Source organism: Balaenoptera physalus (genome assembly GCF_965194825.1).
Source record: "Balaenoptera physalus genome assembly, chromosome: 6".
Lineage (NCBI taxonomy): Eukaryota > Metazoa > Chordata > Mammalia > Artiodactyla > Balaenopteridae > Balaenoptera > Balaenoptera physalus.
In genome coordinates this window covers 132,304,895-132,324,536 of record NC_138885.1, presented here as the reverse complement: position 1 = coordinate 132,324,536, position 19,642 = coordinate 132,304,895, and the positions used below count along the sequence as shown (strand labels likewise).

The 19,642-nt window shown below is 40.6% G+C and overlaps 1 protein-coding gene across 7 annotated transcripts in view; it reads left to right on the top strand.

Annotated features, from left to right (window-relative positions):
* The first annotated feature begins 782 nt into the window (after positions 1-782).
* Positions 783-19,642, top strand: part of USP40 (ubiquitin specific peptidase 40) — a 95,048-nt gene continuing 76,188 nt past the window's right edge. The window contains exons 1-8 of one of the 7 annotated variants that reach the window (XM_082466261.1): positions 783-1,853; positions 2,988-3,205; positions 5,791-5,858; positions 7,810-7,923; positions 10,945-11,109; positions 12,840-12,986; positions 15,670-15,813; positions 18,304-18,432. In XM_082466261.1, coding sequence (XP_082322387.1) covers positions 3,007-3,205; positions 5,791-5,858; positions 7,810-7,923; positions 10,945-11,109; positions 12,840-12,986; positions 15,670-15,813; positions 18,304-18,432 — 966 coding nt within the window. In that variant the 5' untranslated portion in view covers positions 783-1,853; positions 2,988-3,006. Of the gene's footprint in view, positions 1,913-2,987; positions 3,206-5,051; positions 5,290-5,790; positions 5,859-7,809; positions 7,924-10,944; positions 11,110-12,839; positions 12,987-15,669; positions 15,814-18,303; positions 18,433-19,642 lie in introns of those variants that run through there. The other 6 variants (XM_082466260.1, XM_082466259.1, XM_082466262.1 and 3 more) reach the window with 6 other exon arrangements.

Sequence of the window (19,642 nt, the reverse complement as noted above, 5' to 3'; positions counted from 1 at the left end):
ATGGTGGAATTTCTAGACTAGATACCAGAGAATCACCAAAGCCTCTTTGGTAGAGAAATGCGAGCTCAGGGTGCGCCTCAGATGGATCTGGTAGTGACATGCATGATGGGATGGAGGTGGTAGTGATACGCATGATGGGATGGAGAAAGCGGCAGTCCACCTAAAATGTTGTCATTCTAAGGTGGGTGAGACTTCATGAGGGTCTGCCAGGCAGAGAGGGAGCCATGGAAACAGAAGAAGCATTGTCCAGGTGATACTTTGAGTTACAAATGATTGGATTCATGGAGGAAAGATGAAGTTTCAAAGACAGCTCCGAGACTTTGATGCTGGATGAGGGGAAGGATGGTGGTGTTAACAGGCCTTTCATTCATTTAACACATATTTATTAAGCTCCTGTAATGAGCCAGGCACTGTTGAGATGGCCGGGATACAGCTGGGTACAAGGGTGAGCATGCGTCCTCAGAAGCTAACCTTCCAGTGCTAATTCTTGGCCAGGGAATGGAACTTTGAGGAATATCCACTGTTAGGAAGAAGGGAATGAAGCACAGCGGGCAAAGAAGAAGCAGTCAAAAGGCAGAAAGAGAAGCAGCAGGATAGAGTGCCTTGGAGCAGGGACGAGAACCATGAAAAGGAGGATGCCAAGGGGGCAAGGTGGCCGAGGGAAGACTGATAAGAACTGAGAAGGGCTTCCCTGGTGGCGCAGTGGTTGAGAATCTGCCTGCCAGTGTAGGGGACACGGGTTCGAGCCCTGGTCTGGGAAGATCCCACATGCCGCGGAGCAAATGGGCCCGTGAGCCACAACTACTAAGCCTGCACGTCTGGAGCTTGTGCTCCGCAATGGGAGAGGCCGCGATAGTGAGAGGCCCGCGCACCGCGATGAAGAGTGGCCCCCGCTCGCCACAACTAGAGAAAGCCCTCGCACAGAAACGAAGACCCAACACAGCCAAAAATAAATAAATAAATTTATTAAAAACAAAACAAAACAAAAGAACTGAGAAGATGCGATTCCCACTGTGGTTTCCTGGTCTAGACCTTCAGCCTTCCAGCTGGTCCCCTGCCTCCAGTTCTTTCCCTACCGGCACTTCCTGAACATTTGCAGCCACAGGAATGTCGCTATGTTCCCAATACAAATCCCTTAGGCTGGCATTCACTTTGACTCCTGCCTTGTGGCTTCGTCTATCACTATTGCTCTTCTCAATCTCTCAAATCTTTAGCTGAAGTCAAAATGATTTTCTTCCCGTCGCCCTCATTCGACAGGAGAGACGGCCAGAAGAGCCTAAACAGGCTATTGAAAGAGTCCACCAAAGGTGCTCAAGAGGGCAAGAGAGGAGATTTTGAAGTATTTTTAGTGTACTCTTGTGTATGAGAGTTGGCGCAAAGTAAACACTGAGGATGTTATAAAGGATCAAAGTTACTTGGAACATTTTTCACTGGAGATACACCTGTAAAATGTCTTTGTAAGTGCACGGTACTCTTGAAGCCCTACACAAATGTTTCCAAGGTTTAAGTAACTTGGCATTAGCCAGGCCAAATGACAAGCGATCTTTGTACTCTCTACTGCAACTAACATGAGTTGAGAACAGCGATAAAAAATAAACTTTAAAAAGTGAACGAATGAGTGGCCGGCTGACCGAGCGGACTCGCGAAGCCGCCAGCAGACAAGGAAGCGAGCACTGTCCACTCAACGCGACTCCCGCATTCTCAGGCCAAAAGAACTACATTGCCCATAAGGCCCCGCGCGGCGGGCCGACGCTCCCCCGCCGGGCATCCTGGGAGACGTAGTCCGTGCGTTCCATAAATCGCTCACGCGCGGTGCTGCGGGAGAGCTGCTCACGCCAACATGGCGGTGTCCGGTAGCGGCGCGTTCTTTCGCTTCGAGTTTTGGCCGGGGCGGGGGTCTGGGCTTTAGGCAGTAAGTGGGGCCTGCGGCCGGGCATCTCGGGAGGGATGAGGGGGGCCGAGGCGAGAGGCTGCCCGGGCCAGCCCCGGGATACGGCGTCCTCCTGGTGAGGGGTCTGCGGTCCCCCGCCGTGGGGACCTCTGCCTCCTCGCGCCCCTGGGCTCGGTGGCTTGGAGGGCTTGAGGGCCTGGTCTGACCGTGGAGTGGAGGAGACCGGAATCTAGACCACGCGCTCGAGGCCACACTTTCAAGTTCCATTTTTTGTGCTTTTCTTCTGAGGAACGGGTTGAAAAGGCAAATAATTGCATTTCAGCGTTTCCTATCGCTTAGGAACTGTGCTAGGCGCTTGGCCTTTCTCGTCTCCAGGTGACCCTCCTCCACGCTCGATGTGAGACCTTGAGCGGATTCTTTAGATCCCAGGAGCTAATGTTGGGATCACTGGATGGATACATGTTGTAAAGCCCTCGAGGCTCCATAATTTAAATGGCAGTGTTTTTTTCCCAGTGAATCTCCACCCGGCTGTCCGGCTTCGGGGCCATGTACTAAACTACTCTAAAGATTAATTTGTTCCATTTAACTTATTTAAGTGTCATAATCTGGTGCAAGGAGTTTGAGAAGCAGAGATTTTAGGAAGTGATTCATGGTCCCTAGGCCATTGTCAACGCTCAGAATCTAGCTTCGGCTCTGCCACCTCAGCGGATTAGGTGTATTGATGGGTTTTCTTTCTTTTTTCACTAGTGATATCAATATGCCTTTTTAAAAACAGCTGTCATTTATTGTGGGCCAAATCCTGTACCCTAAATGCCTCTCTTTCATTATGTTATTTGATTGTTTAAATGATCCTGCGTGACAGTTGGTATCGCATTTTACTTATAAGAACGGGGGTTAAGTAACCTGCCCACGGTCGCACAGGTTGTGTGGAGCAGGGATGAAAAAATTCAGGTCTTGCTGCCTCCAAAGCCCAAACTACTGTCTATACTTTCTAAAGAGTGACTTAAAATGGAGGCTCCCAAGTATAAAAGGGAGATGTGGGGAAGTTTTGTTTTAAAAATAAAAACATTTATATAACATGTTATATTTTTTTAAGGGTAGTATTTAGTTTCACAATGTTTGGGGACCTGTTTGAAGAGGATTATTCCAGTGTGTCAAATGACCATTATGGAAAAGGGAAGAAATTAAAGACCAAAGCTTTGGAGCTACCTGCTCCTAGAGGATTCACCAGTTTAAGTGGAATCAGAAATCAGGGTGGAACCTGTTACCTCAATTCCCTTCTTCAGACTCTTCATTTCACACCTGAATTCAGAGGTATGCTGTGTTACATGCATTTGGCTGGTCATATATATCCTCAGTATCTACCTGTAATTAATTATGCAGAATCACAAATAGACAAAGTATTTTAAATGTCTATTCGACAGTGTGCGTTAATTGTTGCTAATGAGGGACATAAATTGGTAATTCTGCAGAGGAGTGTGAAGCTTAAATTATGAATATTTTCTGTGTGATCACAGTAATGTCCAGTAACAAGATAAAAAAATAAGGCAGTGTATTTCTTTTCGAATTCCTATAATTTAAAGTACAACATAGACAGTTTTGTCATGCGTGCCAGCCTTCGTTATCGTACACCATTTGTATTTTGGAGTTTCTCAAAGTAATAAACACTTAAGCCAGAGTTACTCAGTACACGTATATGCTTCCCTTTGGAGTGGGGAGGGGTTGTCACATTCATACAGTCCACAGTCGTTTATCTGAAGTTCTGAAATCTGGAAAACTCTGACAGCCTGACCTAATAATCTGAACTTGCTTGGCCTGAGAGCTTGACCTGCTGTGAGGCTGTTTATAGTTTTCGTTATCTCACTTGGGTGAGCGGTCATACATTTGTTACAGGAATATTAAGTCCTTGATTAATAGATACTGTTTGTCCCAGACTCTGCTGGGGACGTAATGTTAACATATTGAACCCTTTCTTCGTATTACCTTTCTAAAATCTGGAAATTCTGAGTTCCAGAGATCCAAGGTGTTAGATAAGGGGCTGTGTATAAGGAACAGAAACCCACTCAAAGTAGCTCAATTAAAAGGGAGGTTTACTGTGAGAATATAGGGGAATCTCCTAGAAACCACCTACAGGAAGCCACCCTGACCTCCTTGGACCCTTGATTTCTTGCCCCTATTTTTCTCTACATGTTTGTCCCATTCCTCCTCTGCAAACTAGCTTCCTCCACAAGGGTCTTAGTCTCTGTGTTCCCTGGAGGGTCTTAGTCTCTGTGTTCCCTTGATTTCAGTGTGAAGATTCCTCTGCCTTCACATGGCCCTGATTGGGGGCCCCCAGCTACGAAGCTCCATGACTGTAGCTCAGCTCCCCACCATGTCTCCACATTCTGAGGACAGACAACCTGGCTCATCCCGTATCCAGTATCTCATCCCCCTTCCCACCACTACCAAATTTAGCAAAGTTTTGTGACATTTTCTGTTGCTTCTAAGCTTACAGAGACTTCCTGCCTCCAGAGATTTAGTGTATAATTACCATTATCCCCTTCCAGGGCCATTCTACTGGGTCGAAGTGCACGTGGATTTGCGTGTTGCCTCTTGTCTGTGACTCCATCCACTCCATAAAAATATCCCCCCAGTGCCTTCAGTAGTTCCACCGTTAGAAATCTGGAGCATGAATAAGCGGGTTCCTAGGGAGGTTTAAGTTTTTCCCAAGTTTTAGTATAATTGAAGTTCAAGGGCAACTTAAAGTAGAAAAGTAGCCTTAAGAAGAGGGTGAGGAAGGCGACTGTTGGGGAAGACAGGCAGGTCATGGAGAGCGCCGCTAAGAAGAAAGGGCTCGGAGCCCCGGGCCCCCTTCTCTCTAGCAAACGGGGTGGCTGGCCAAGCACATGGGCCGACACCTTAGCGTGACTCACACGCTCCTAGTAAGGCGTAGCGCGGGTCCTGAAGCTTATTGAGGAAGGCGTACAATTTGGAAAGGGTAGGGACTGGCAGAGAACTGGGCAAATTTTTGGAACTTTTTGGAATCATATTTAAAGGAATAGGACTAGATTCGGCTCCACTGTACTCCCAGATCAGTGTAGCTGGGAGTAGTGGGAGACGATTGTGGAAGGCTTTGTACGGTTCTTATGCTTCAACCTTTATGTTTGTAACCTTCCTGTAGTGTTTTTCCCAGTTCCTGCCGGGAGCTCAGGAGGAATATAACGTAACAGTAATCACTAAGGCAACAGTGCAACACCCGTCCCATCCCTTCTCTCCCTGGAGTATATCACAGTCTCCCAGTAGGTGTTCCTATCTGTTTGAATACAGACTTCCCAAAAGATTCAGATATGCCCCACTGGGTGGCATACCCAGACACTGAATTATAAACAAATTCTGGAGTTGCCAACGTCTTTTTCCAGGTAAGGTCAGTCACATCTGTTATTACCCTCAACGCAGAAAAGATATTTTCATACCAAAATGGGAAGGGCGTTATCTCAGAGTTAAAGGTGCTCCTTCTCATGAAAGAATGGTTGGAAGTCTCACGTGTGGCTTGTAAACAAACACGTGTGACACAATTATATATTGTGTATTTCCTAGTATTCCTCACGTGGCTTTTGGGACCCACTGCCATAGGCAATAGGAAGCCACCAAAGATTTCTGATGTTACGGTTTTTATATGTATAATTTTCCTTTTGCAGCTCTCCCTCATTGAAACCTTAGCTTCCCACTTTCTAATAGGGTCAGTGGTTAAAAATAACGTTACCAGAAAGCAAGATGTGTAGGGTAAGGGTGTAAATATTGTCAAGTCGTATTTCTGAATCTTTAACTGATTTTTACTTACTGGTGGCCTTGGCTTTCTAAGACAGTTTTCAAAAATGAGATAATGTCATTTACATCTGTGATTCTTCTTTTTTGTTTAGAAGCTTTATTTTCTCTTGGCCCGGAAGAGCTTGGTTCGTTAGAGGATAAGGATAAACCTGACGCAAAGGTACTAAATCTTTGATTCACAGGGGTTTTTTGGAGTACTGAGGAAATGTTTTAAGGAAAGAATTAAGTTGCTTATTCATAGGAATCAATAATTTTATTAATTACCAAATATGATCTTTATTTTCAGAAAGTGTCTTGGCCTATACCTTACTGCTAAGGGAACTGCCCTTCCAACAGAGAATTACTTATGCAGATGCAATGCCGCTGCTGCTTTTTAGACATACCTCTCTCTGCATTAAGGAGATACTCACGAGTTGTCCGCACTAGCGCACCAAAAAGTCCGCTTAATGCACTTACTTGTAGCAACAACAAAAAATAAGGGGCCAGTATTCCTTCAGTTTGGTATTCTGGAAGTAAACTGAGTGAGGGATTGGTTTACTGTAAGTGCGTATCTAAGCACGTTTCTCCCTTGCTTAAACATCATTCAGAACTTTATCACCCTCAGACTAAAATCTGTACTTTTTCTTTTGGCCATGCTGTGTGGCGTGCAGGATCTCAGTTCCCCGACTAGGGATCAGACTCACGCCCCCCAGCAGTGGAAGCGCTGAGCCTTAACCACTGGACCGCCAGGGAAGTCCCCTAAAATCTGTACTTTTTTTTTTATAAATTGTTTTTTAATAAATTTATTTATTTATTATTTACTTTTGGCTGCGTTGGGTCTTCGTTGCTGCGCATGGGCTTTCTCCAGTTGCAGCGAGCAGGGGCTACTCCTTGTTGTGCGCAGGCTTCTCATTGCAGTGGCTTCTCTTGTTGCGGAGCCTGGGCTCTAGGTGTGCAACTTCAGTAGTTGTGGCTCGTGGGCTCAGTAGTTGTGGCTCGCGGGCTCTAGAGCACAGGCTCAGTAATTGTGGCGCATGGGCTTAGTTGCTCTGCGGCATGTGGGATCTTCCCGGACCAGGGATCGAACCCGTGTCCCCTGCACTGGCAAGCGGATTCTCAACCACTGTGCCACCAGGGAAGCCCTGTACTTTTTTTTTTTTTTTAATAAATTTATTTATTTATTTATTTATTTTTGGCTGCCTTGGGTCTTTGTTGCTGAGCGCGGGCTTCTCACTGTGGTGGCTTCTCTTGTTGCAGAGCACAGGCTCTAGGCACACGGGCTTCAGTAGTTGTAGGTCGTGGGCTCTAGAGCGCAGGCTCAGTAGTTGTGGAGCACGGGCTTAGTTGCTCCGCGGCATGAGGTATCTTCCCGGACCAGGGCTCGAACCCGTGTCCCTTGCACTGGCAGGCAGATTCTTAACCACTGCGCCACCAGGGAAGTCCAGCCTTATACTTCTTAATAAGAGTCTTTCATGATCCAGCCCTGGATTCATGAGTGCTTCTCAAACTGCCCGTGTGGCAAAGAGCCCGGTTTTTTTGTTTTTTTATTCCCAGTCTGTTGCAGATCAGACTTTGATTGGATATAATAAAAATGCTGTGGCAATGCAGAATTGCCATAAAGTTTTCTAAAGGCTTGTTCTCAGCTTAGATATTTAAGTCCAGTCTTCAGATCAGGCTCCAAGCAGCCTTCTCAGGGCGCTGGCCCACAGCACACAGGCAGGAACGGGCGTGGCGCCAGCAGGAGGAAAGCCACGCAGGGTGCAGCCAGCCCTGTGAGATACTTGTGACTGGAAAATTCCTCATAGGGAGTATGTCTGTATCTGAGGTATTTTGGAGAAAGGATGAACTATTAGAGAGTTGAACTACTGTCAGTCTGTAATTAATTGGGTGGTTTATTAGGGCCTGTTTGGGTTTTAATACTGATCTGTGATATGTCAAGATAGCTAAGAATTGTACTGAATTAAAATTTTCAAAGAAAAATGAATCTTCATTCACCCTTTACAGTATTTATAAATTTTCTCCCGAGTGAACTAAATGAACTAGGAGGTAGGAGAAAATTAGTACGCAGTCCTTTTAAAAAGGCCCAACCAACATTTAAAAGATATTTAGAAATGCATTTTTTTCTCATTCAGGTCCGAATCATACCTTTGCAGTTACAGCGGTTGTTTGCACAGCTTCTGCTCTTAGACCAGGAAGCTGCGTCCACCGCAGACCTCACTGACAGCTTTGGGTGGACCAGTGATGAGGTACGAAGGTCAGCTTCTCCAGGGAAAAGTTACCAGCAGTAAAGACTGAACACTGGCTTCATAATGTTATCCAGCTTCTCCTTTAATTTTGTCTTATGGTCTCAAGATATTGTTTAAATATTTACTTCTAATATTAGATAATTACAAACCAGTAAAACATTTTTACACACTTGGCTGTATCCAGGATTTTATGAATGAGTGTGATTTGGGGTTGGGGGAGAGGGTTGAAGATACAGGGAGAAGTATAAAAGCTGGTTTTTATAATTTCTACCATTTGTATAGTCTAGTTGAGATATACCACCTGTTACATTAATGGAAATTGCCATTTTAATAGCAAACTGCTTATCAACTTAAAAAGCTGACTGGCAGTAATTCTGTCTGCCTTTATGGCATGCTTGTGTGTTTGAATCTGGGTGTTCCAATTTGCACATTTGCTTCAAGCAAAACAGTGAAACCATTCTCGGCAGGTCTTTTCATTTTCACTGTCCTGCCTTTCTCCTGACTGTCTTCATTTTCTTCCTGTATCCTCCTGTGTGTGGACTTCCTCTTGTTTTTTTGTTTGAGTTCCTAAAGGGTATTTCACTGTATACAAACACCAAACATTTGTCAGCACTGAGATGTGTGTTGTCGATATTGGTGAGCTGTGAGCTGTATAAAATCAAAGCTAGGCCTGCGGTCTTCATGGAACAGATGCAGGGATGAAGGCATGGGAGACCATCGCAGGGTTTAAAGAGACAGTGATCAGAATAAGGGTACGTTGCCTTCAGAAGTAAACTGTCAACTCTTGTCTTTTAACCAGAAACACTCATTACCTAGGTGGTGCTATGTGGGTAAAGAGGTAGGGCTTGGGCTTGGCAGCACAATGAGGTATAATACATTCCCTAAAGAGTGTGTGTTAAGTTTCTGGTGTAGGGCAGGTGCTTAGGGTTAATTCCCTTTTTCTTTCCTTGTTTTAAAAAAAAACTGCTTTCTTTTCTTTTTTTTTTTTTTTAAATAAAATTCAGGATAGTGGTTACCACTAGAGGGGAAAGGAAGAGGGGATGTAATCATCGTGGAAGGGTTTTTTGTTTTGTTTTTGTTAATTAATTAATTTATTTATTTTTGGCTGTGTTGGGTCTTCGTTTCTGTGCGAGGGCTTTCTCTAGTTGTGGCAAGTAGGGGCCACTCTTTATCGCGGTGCGTGGGCCTCTCACTATTGCAGCCTCTCTTGTTGCGGAGCACAGGCTCCAGACGCGTAGGCTCAGTAGTTGTGGCTCATGGGCCCAGTTGTTCCGCGGCATGTGGGATCTTCCCAGACCAGGGCTCGAACCCGTGTCCCCTGCATTGGCAGGCAGACTCTCAACCACTGCGCCACCAGGGAAGCCCAAAACTGCTTTCTTGAGATATAATTCTTATGCCCTAAGCTTCCCTCTTTTAAAGGGTACAGTTCAGTGGGTTTCTTTAGTATATTCACAGAATTCAACAAGCATCACTACAGTCAATTTTGGAACATTTTCACCACCCCAAAAAGAAACCCCATACCCATTACCAGTCACCCACACCCTGCATGCCCCTTCCCCTGAGTCCCTGGCCACCACTAATCTCTCTGTCTCTGTGGATTTGCCTATTCTGGACACTGCACAAAAATGGTATCGTATAATATGTGAACTTTTGTAACTAGCTTCTTTCACTTAAAGTAACGTTTTCAAAATTCGTTCGTGCTGTAGTATGTATCGGCACTTCATTCCTTTTTACTGCCAGATAATATTCTGTTGGGTGGGTATGCCACGGTGGCTTGTGGTTTTTTTTAATCTAGTCATCAGTTGATGGATTTCCCTTTGTTTTTGGTAATGAGCTTCCTCTCAATTGCTGGCTTCATACTTCTTAAAAAACTGAAAACTTGATTGACTGATTGACTGATTTCTAAATAAAATCTTGTAGTAAACCCTCTAGGACTGGACCTGCAGTGGTAGAGAGGGTCTCTGAGGCACCTTTGCCGAATTTAGGATTGTTCAGAAACAGATCTTGAAACTTCCACAAGTTTTCTGTCCCATCAGAACCAGTGATATTGGAGAAATTTATATCATCTAGTGTCTTGTGTGTTAAAAACTAAGAAAGAGATCCCGAGTCCCACATGTTACTCCAGCTTTCATCTACTTTATCAGCTTCTCTTCACATGACACTTATCTTTAAAGTCATCGTCCCTCACTGCCTCTCCTGTGCCTTCCGTTTGCTCCTCTACCTCCTTCCTACCTTCTTGTCAAGGTCGCTCATGGCACCCTCACGCCAAGACCAGGAGACGCTGCTCGTCTCTCCGCAGCCTGCAGTAGTAGCGCCACCACCCCTCCGCTGTTCCCATGACCTTGCTCTCCTGGTTCTCCCCTTCCCGGCTCTTCCTCGGGTTCCTGTGCCGGTTCTTTCTTGTTTTCTCCACTTCTAAGTGTTGGTGTGCCCCTTGGCTTTGGGTTTATAAATGGTTCTTTGGGAGTAGTTCAGCCTCTTCACACACAGTTGCATGATTCATAGATTGAAGCAGGTTCCATCAGAGTTTTTCTCAGTAGTACTGTGTTAGTCTTCCTTTAGTTGGTCTATATATCAAAGCAGTAAATTCTAGTTCTTTTCAAATGCTGATAATTCAGAGTGTTTATCAGTCCCTCTGAGCTGAGATTCCGCCGTGCACACACTGCCGGCTCTTAGAGACTGCTCTGTGCCTGTGTGTTCCTTCTTCCCCTCTCCTCTCTGTGGCACGGCCATGCATATGGTGTCCCACAAAATAAACGCACTTTCCTGTTTTCAAGTGAATTGAGTTATATGTACACACTGAACACCGTCTGTTTATATTTTCGTTTTGTAGTAAAAGTAAAAATAGGTGGTGATCTCACCCTGCTCTCCGCTTGTTTAGCATGGTCATCCTTACATTTGATCGAGGCTTACCTTTGGATTTCTAGATAAGTCTTGTGTTTTTAAACTCATATCACTTTAAAAGTCTGTTTTTAAAAATCTGAAGCACAAAATTACATTTAAAAGTTACCTGTTTTATAGGAAATGAGGCAACATGATGTACAGGAACTGAATCGAATTCTCTTTAGTGCTTTGGAAACTTCTTTAGTTGGGACCTCCGGCCATGACCTCATCAATCGTCTATATCACGGAACCATTGTTAACCAGATTGTTTGTAAAGAATGTAAGAATGTCAGTGAAAAGCAGGTGAATATGCAAGAGTATTTTAGTAATAAGTTAAATCATAAATTATAATTCATGTAATTAAATCTGTGATCTATACCACATGAGGATTAATGTGTTTATTACTAGAAATAACTTTATCAGTTTTTTTCTTGTACTCTAGCTACACCCAGATTATAAATTTATAATCCAAATTTCTCCGTGTAAACTGAAAGAAGTAGATATCTTAAGATGTAGCTTTAATCTTTTATTTAGTACTCTAATATATAGAAAGTAGATTTGGGGGGTGTTTACAAGTAGGGACCAGTGACCTTATGAGAAAAGCCAATTATCATCATGGTTGGTGGTTAGAATATTATAAAGAAAGTTACTTAGAGAAGTAATAAAAATAGAGAATACTGAGGAATGTTTAAATTGACAAGTAGATCTGTAATTAAATATTGGATTTAGTTTATTGATACCCCTCAGAAAGTTCATTTGTATGTGTGTGCTTAGGTTTAAATATTATTTGTATAAAGCTATTATAATCCTGTTTAAACTAGTGTAACCTTCAATTCTGTGTCATAACAGAGATTGCCCATTTCATCTAATTGGAAATTTGCTCATGTAAATATAATAATCACTACTTGCGCTACAAATCTTATATAGCAAATGATTTCATCACTGAACAGTTGTCCTTTAATAAAAATATTTTCTTATGGCAAGAATTATAGGAAGTTTCTGTATTTGACTATATGAGTAGAATAATTAAATGCCATTTTCTAAATGTTGCATTAATTGCTTTTTTGGAATATATATGTATATATATATTTCTATTTTTTATGAAAGTGTTGGGCATAAAGAAGGCTTTTTGGCCCTTATTGCCTATGCTAATAGAAGGTTTGGCCAGCCTCGTTTGGAAATATTAAGATGTTGTATGTCTTTGGATTACTGTATGATTGACCAGTATAATGTAATGATTCACAAAGTAATTTCAAAACATAATATATATGAAGGCACGTTATAAATTACAGACATTAACTTTTCACTTATTTATATTATAAATCATATATGAATGTTACTTTTATTACTTTAGATTTCCACCTTGAACTAATTAATTAGTGCTATTATTTTACAATCCCCGTAATCCCTTAAGGTAATGCTGTTGCACAAACATACACACAAAATTATAAATGTGCTTTAAACTTGTCAAATTGTAAACGTTTATTACTAGAAATATGTTGTAATTCAAATGTACTTTTAGTAGAATTGGTAGACTCGCATTTTGCAAAATACACTCTTAATTTTTTAAAAAATACCTTTATATCCTGGCTCAAAATAATGTTTTTCCTAAACCAGCCCTAGCAGAAGAGGAGGAAGAAGAGTTTACATTAGAGAGTCCAACCCTGGCCTTGCCATGCCAGCCTAGAGACTAAGACAGCACTAATAACCCTGCACGTATACTCTTCTCAATTCATGTATTAAATGGTTTGTCTTATTTCCTGATAAAATAGGTTTCGTTGTATCTACAGTGAACTCGTAAACTGGTTCCTGATAGATTTTAAGCTAAGTTATAGTTTGGTTTAGAAAGAATAATTTATTGTTATGAGTTTCACAGTATCTAATCAGGAGATCTATACCTTCATATATAGAAAAAATATATGTGTTTTAGAAAAAAATATATCTGATTATTCCCAGTGTATGTATGAATTGGTGATGTGTTTGTGAACCTCTGTGGAATTGTTTTTTCAATGTTATATTCATGTGTATTTCAGGAAGACTTCTTAGATCTCACAGTAGCGGTCAGAAATGTATCAGGTTTGGGAGATGCACTCTGGGACATGTATGTGGAAGAGGAAGTTTTTGACTCTGACAACTTGTACCACTGCGGGACTTGTGACAGGCTGGTTAAAGCAGCAAAGGTAAAGATAGATCCCTGCTTTTTCTAAGGGTGCCTGCTCAGTGTTTGGTAGCAGGAAGGTCCGTTAAGGGAAGTCAACTTGTATGAAGTGTCTTGAAGATATACATGAAGCTCTTAATCAGTACTAAGGATTGAAAAGATATTTACATTTTATATATATATATATGTATTTTAATTTTTTACAGTAAAGAATTTTTTTTAAGCTTTCAACCCAGCAGTTCTCTCAGCTTCTTTTTCTCACAGGGAAAAATTATTTGTACCTCAGTGTTTCTTAAATAAACCTTTTTTTTTTTTTTGCAAGTTACCATTATGAAGAATGCAATACATTTTTATTTCTGCCAACCAGGAAGCTTGTTGAGCTTTCCTTTTTTTGGTCTACCACTATACAAATGGCTTTCTTTATTTGCACATTTGCAGTTATTTTACAGTATTGATGTGTGTATATTTCTTCCCTGACTAGCAAATCCAATATGGCCTTTCCTCCTCCCCCAGTTGGAAGTACGTAACTTGCTAATTACAGGGCTTGACAGAGCGTGCCAGGGTTTCTTTTTGTACAACAGAGCAAAATACAGGAAAAAAAGGAGGATAAGATTTAAGCAAGTGATTTCTTTTGCAACGTGGCATCAACTCAGCTGTTGTTATTATCTGCAGTAGGAACTATTTCACTGCTGGCAGATGATATGACAGGCTATTCATTAGCGTGATAACCTTGAACTCAATTGAACCAATGGTTATTGAGCCCTGACTTAAAGAAATACCACTAAAGATGTATCTTTGCAGTTACTCTGTTAAGACAGAGTGTTAGCACTATTCCTAGAGCTGACAATATTGAATTTTCCAACAAAGAAAATGAGGGTTGATTTAGATAGCACACAACATTGATTTGGATCCTGGAGATATAGGTGAAAATGTAATTAAAAACAATAAACCCCATGCCTGTAGCTTTCACAATAGGATTTGAAACCAGGATGAATTTTATATTGTTTAATATTTATTTCCATCTAGCCTTTGCCCCTTTATGAAAACCAAAGAGAGGTTTATTTTTTGCTTATTTATTTTGTATTTCCTCTTTAGTGTTACAACTACAACCTAATAAAATAAATATAAAATTCAGAGGATGAAGCATCTTGGAAAGACACTTAAACACATTCTTAGTTTTGGTTGACCTTAATTTGCACATTAGTAAAATAAGAACCTTTTGTTAAACAAAAGCAATTCTTGTGTGCACCTTTTCTATCATTGGTTTAATTCTTTTTCAATGGAATTTTTTTGATCTTGATACTTTAAAAATTGCCTTCTAGTTGCGTTAGATTTATTGCATTCTAAGGTTAGGCTTGGTTGCATTACCTAAATTAATGCAGATCATCTTGTTCTGAGCAGTCTTTCTTTCCTCAGCCACATTATAGCTGAGTTACTCACTTTTTTTAGATGGTTTTTTTTTGAGCTAGTTTGAAAATCTGCCATATTGTTAGGTTGCTGTATTTTCATTTAACTTTTCTTTTCACCCACTAGATTTGTAGAATTGTTTTAAATATATTTTTAGGAATGTTAGATGTTTATGATTATGGATAATTTTAAATATGGGGAAGGATTCTTTTTGCCTCCTCACATGCCTTTAGTGCAAGGGGATTGGGAAAAGCTGATGCCTTTTAAATAAAAAGTAGCTCAGTTTAGTGTTTTGTTTTAAAGCAAGGCATTAAAACAAAAAATATCTTATTATCTGCTTTTAAGAACTGTAAAACCCCAATCAGTGGATCTCAGCATTTGAAGAGTTAGAGTCCTTTTGAAAGTCTAGTGAAAGCTGTGGCTCTTCTCCCCAGAAAAATACATATACACATGCAATTTTCATATAATTTCAAGGGTTCACATCCATTGAAACACGTCCGCAGGTCACAGGTTAAGAGCTCCGGTTCTTCAGTAAATAAGAACTGTGTGTCTGCTAGGTAAAGTAGACACAGCGACCGAGGGGGAAGGTGAAAGGTGAAAGGCCAGGGCTCGGGCAGGAAAGAAGCACTATTAGAGGGGCTTCCCTGGTGGCGCAGTGGTTAAGAATCCACCTGCCAATGCAGGGGACACGGGTTCGAGCCCTGGGCTGGGAAGATCCCACATGCCGCGGAGCAACTAAGCCCGTGCACCACAATTACTGAGCCTGCGCTCTAGAGCCCGCGAGCCACAACTACTGAGCCCGTGTGTCACAACTACTGAAGCCGGCGCTCCTAGAGCCCGTGCTCCGCAACAAGAGACGCCACTGCAATGAGAAGCCCGCGCACCGCAACGAAGAGTAGCCCCTGCTCACCGCAACTAGAGAAAGCCCGTGTGCAGCAACGAAGACCCAACGCAGCCAGAAATAAATAAATAAATAAATAAATAAATTTGAAAAAAAAAAGCACTGTTAGGGGGGAGCACACCCATCAGATAGCTTTGTTAGGATAGTGACGTTAAACATACGAATGGGTTGTGACTTTTTAGTTGTAAGCATAAGTGAGTGATGTCACCTTTAGCCCCATAAAATAGATGACTTTATATCAAGAGCTATATTGAATCCATGGTGATTAGTTTATGTGACTTAAGGACATATTTCTCTTAAAACTGTGTCATAGGTCACTTTTTTATATCTTAAGAAACATTATGTATTCTTCTATATAATTCAGCTTTTAAAAATTAAAAATTTTTTCTTTTGACAGTCGGCCAAATTGCGTAAGCTGCCTCCCTTTCTCACTTTTTCATTATTAAGATTTAATTTTGATTTTGTGAAGTGTGAACGATACAAGGAAACAAGCTGTTATACGTTCCCTCTCCGGATCAATCTCAAGCCATTTTGTGAACAGGTTTGAACTATTTTGTTTTGAAATTCTTTCTTTTACCCTCTCAAGATTGAATCTTTTATTGACCTGATTTACAGTTGGCTGAGTGCAGAATCTCTCAGCCTTGGCACTGTTAACATTTAGAGTTGGATAATTCTCTGTTGTGGTGGCACGTGCCCTGTATTGTAGGATATTAAGCAACATCCCTGGCCTCTTATCTACTAGATGACAGTAGCATCTCCCGCTTCTGCCCCCAGTAGTGACAAAAATGTCTTCGGAGTTTGCCAAATGTCCGTGTCTCCAGCTGGGAGGGAAGGTGGGTAAAATTGCTCCCGGCTGAGAACCACGAGTTTATTACAGTTCTTTTGAATTTCCAAAGTATGGATTTGTTCCCAGTTCTTTTTACTAAACTCTCCTTGAAAAATCTTTGCGATGAAAACTTAAGAACAGAATTAGAAATGACCCTGCATTAGGAAAAATTACCATTCAGTAGTACATTCCTACTTGGATTTAGTTTACTTTAGATGCAAGAATGAATTACACATCTAGAAAGTGAACAAGAAATTGGAATGTCACTAGTGTAGAATTTGTAATCCTTAAGACACGGGAAAGAAAAAGTTTTAAAAACAAATTAATGACATAATCTACTTACTTTATAAGCTATTTAGAAATATTTTCTATGTGATTGTATACATGCCAGATCAGAGTGATGAGACTGATGCATCTCTTACTACAGATCATTCTTTATATGTTTAAGTACAGAACATTTATTAGCCAGCTGTTGAATTTCTATGTATAAAAGTAATCTTTTTTCTAAATGGTCTAAAATTCAGGTGGGGCTTTCTCTACTTCAAGCCTAATTACTGAGCTTTTTGGTTTCATTATTATATTAATTCCATTCAAAGCTTCTAACGTGTTGGCCCTGAGCCTGTTACTGGCACACATAGAATAAACAGGTTTTCCAGAGTACTTCCCCTGCTCCTATTTGCTGCCTGAAAAAAAAAATGTTTTTTCAGAATAATTGAGTTAATTCTCTTTCTTTCTTCCCATCTTTATTGAGAAATTATCGACAGACGTCACTGTGTGAGTGTAAGGTGTACAGGACGAGGGCTTGGTTTACACACATTAGGAAACAATTCCCACAGAACGTTTCGTTAGCATCTGTCACCTCAGAGAAGAATTTTTGTCCTTTCATAAAAAGTAGTTTGTCATGGGAGTTCCCTGGTGACCTAGTGGTTAGGATTCCTGGCTTTCACTGCCATGACCCGGGTTCAATCCCTGGTTGGGGAACTGAGATTCTGCAAGCTGCGCGGTGCAGCCAAAAAAAAAAAAATAGTTTGTCACATGATTTTGACATATGTTGAAATAACAAAACTGAAAAAAGCAAAACAGCACTTACCTAAGAAATTCACAATAATTTTACTTTCTGATTTCTTTATTAATGAAAAAAATGATCATTTTGCACCTTTGTTTACATCTCTCTTGTTTTTTCCCTGAGCCAGACATGTTAAAAATGCTGCTTACTTAAAAAGTGCAATTTAAGCAAATAAGTTCTTAAATAATTGGCACTCCCTCAAGTAGCATCCATATGCCAAGTATCTCTTAACCTAAAGTAGATTTTTTTAATGCCAGTGTAGGTGTTCATAATTACAGAGCACGTTACTTGTAGAAAAGATTGATCATAGAATTGATAAATCAAGAAAGAACCTGTTCGTTCCACTAAACTGCTTCTAAAGGAAACCAGGTAGTATTCATAACTGCTAAATTCCTGTTATGCAGAGGACTGAAGTGTCAGGAGGGGTGATCGATAGTAGATACAACTCTGACTTTGAGGTGCATGACAATCTAGTTAAAATATAGGACGAATTCAACTGCTAAAGAGCACATTTATAAAGCAGCATAATAGGTTTAATACAAGATGGTTTTTTCTTGCCAAAACTCTCATAGGGTAGTGTGTGTTTTGTTATCACATGGGGTTACATGATTTTAGCCAAAGTACATAAAAATAGCATCTTGTTTGGAGATACATATATATATAATTATTATTTTTTTTTTAATATTTATTTATTTGGCTACGTCAGGTCTTAGTTGTGGCTTGAGGGATCTTCTGTTGCGGTGTGCGGGCTTCTCTCTAGTTGTGGCGCACGGGCTTAGTTGCCCCGTGGCATGTGGGATCTTAGTTCCCCAACCAGGGATTGAACCTGCTTCTCCTGCATTGATTGGAAGGTGGATTCTTAACCACTGGACCACCAGGGAAGTCCCTGGATATATGTTTTTATGTTTAACTCAGAGGTAGAATTTGGCACAGTGTGATTGGTATTAGATCAACGATAGATAATTTTCAGTCTAAGAATTAAGAATTTCAAAGCTGATTATTCAAATTTATCTTAATTTACCCTAAATAACAATAATAGTGAAGTTTCTTACTAACTTTAATAGTTGAAATTTTTCCCCCTTTGGTTATGTATCTTCTTATTTTATGTAAACTATCAATGTTTGTGCTCTTTCTTGTAGAGTGAATTAGATGACTTGGAATATATGTATGACCTCTTCTCAGTTATTATACACAAAGGTGGTTGCTACGGAGGACATTATCATGTGTATATTAAAGATGTCGATCATTTGGGAAACTGGCAGTTTCAAGTAAGTATAGAAATTAGATTAAAAGTATTTTGCAACTTTTTCCTTTTCTAGTCCCATTATTTTGGTGAGGCTAATCTTTTGCCATTTATTATATATTCACTCTGTAGAAAACTTATAGGCACTGAAAGTTAATACAGATAGAAGTTTACATTTTTTGTTTCTAAATAATTTCACACTTACAGAAAAATAACCAGCATAGTACAAACACCTCCTGTATACTCTTCACCTAGGTTCTCCGGTTGTTAAACATCTTGCCACATTTGTGCAGGCACATCCTCTGTATACAGACGCATGCACACACACACAGTTAACATTATCATTATCAGTGCTGACCACTAGAAATAAAGTTGAAGGCATTAGACCTCTTTACCCCTAAATAACTCAGTGTTTATCTCCTGAGAACCAGGACATTCTCTTACATAAGCGTAGGTCAAAATCAGGAACTTTAACACTGATATAATATTATTTATTACCTAATATATGTTTTATATGCGGATTTCACAGCGGCCTCGTCCAAATCCTTTAGAGCGTTTTCTTCCCCACTCTAGTATCAAGCCCAGGATCATGCATTAGATTTAGTTAGCATATGTCTTAAGTCTCCTTTAATCAGTAACCATTCCTCAGCTTTTCTTTCATGGCACCAACCAAAGATTTTCCTCCTATATTGTCTTCTAAAACTTTTATAGTTTTGCCTTTTACAGTTGAAACTTCAGTCTTCCTGGAATGCTTTGCTGTGAATGTTGTGATGTTGTTTTTCCATCTGGGTACCCAGTTGCCCGTTACCATTTATTGAATGATCCATTCTTTCCCCACCAGTTTACAATGCTAGTTCTGTTATATCAATTGTTTTCTTACATTTGAGTCCACTTTGGGGCTCTGTATTCTGTTTTTTTTTGTTGTTGTTATTCTTTTTTTCTATTCCTAGGCAAATACCACATTGTTAATTTCTGTAGCTTTATACTATGTTATGATAACTGGTAGGACAAGTCTCCCTATGTGTTATTATTCTTCAGGAGTGTTTTGCCTGTCTTGGATTTTAATGCTTTTCTGAACATTTCTAGAATCACCTTGTCAATATTCTCACACATACACACACGTAAAAGTAGTGGCATTTTGTATCTACATGTGTAAACAGGATACATCTTTTTGGTTTTTAGAGCTTCTTTAATGTCTTCTAAAAAAGTTTCACAATTTTCTCTAGAAGAGAAAG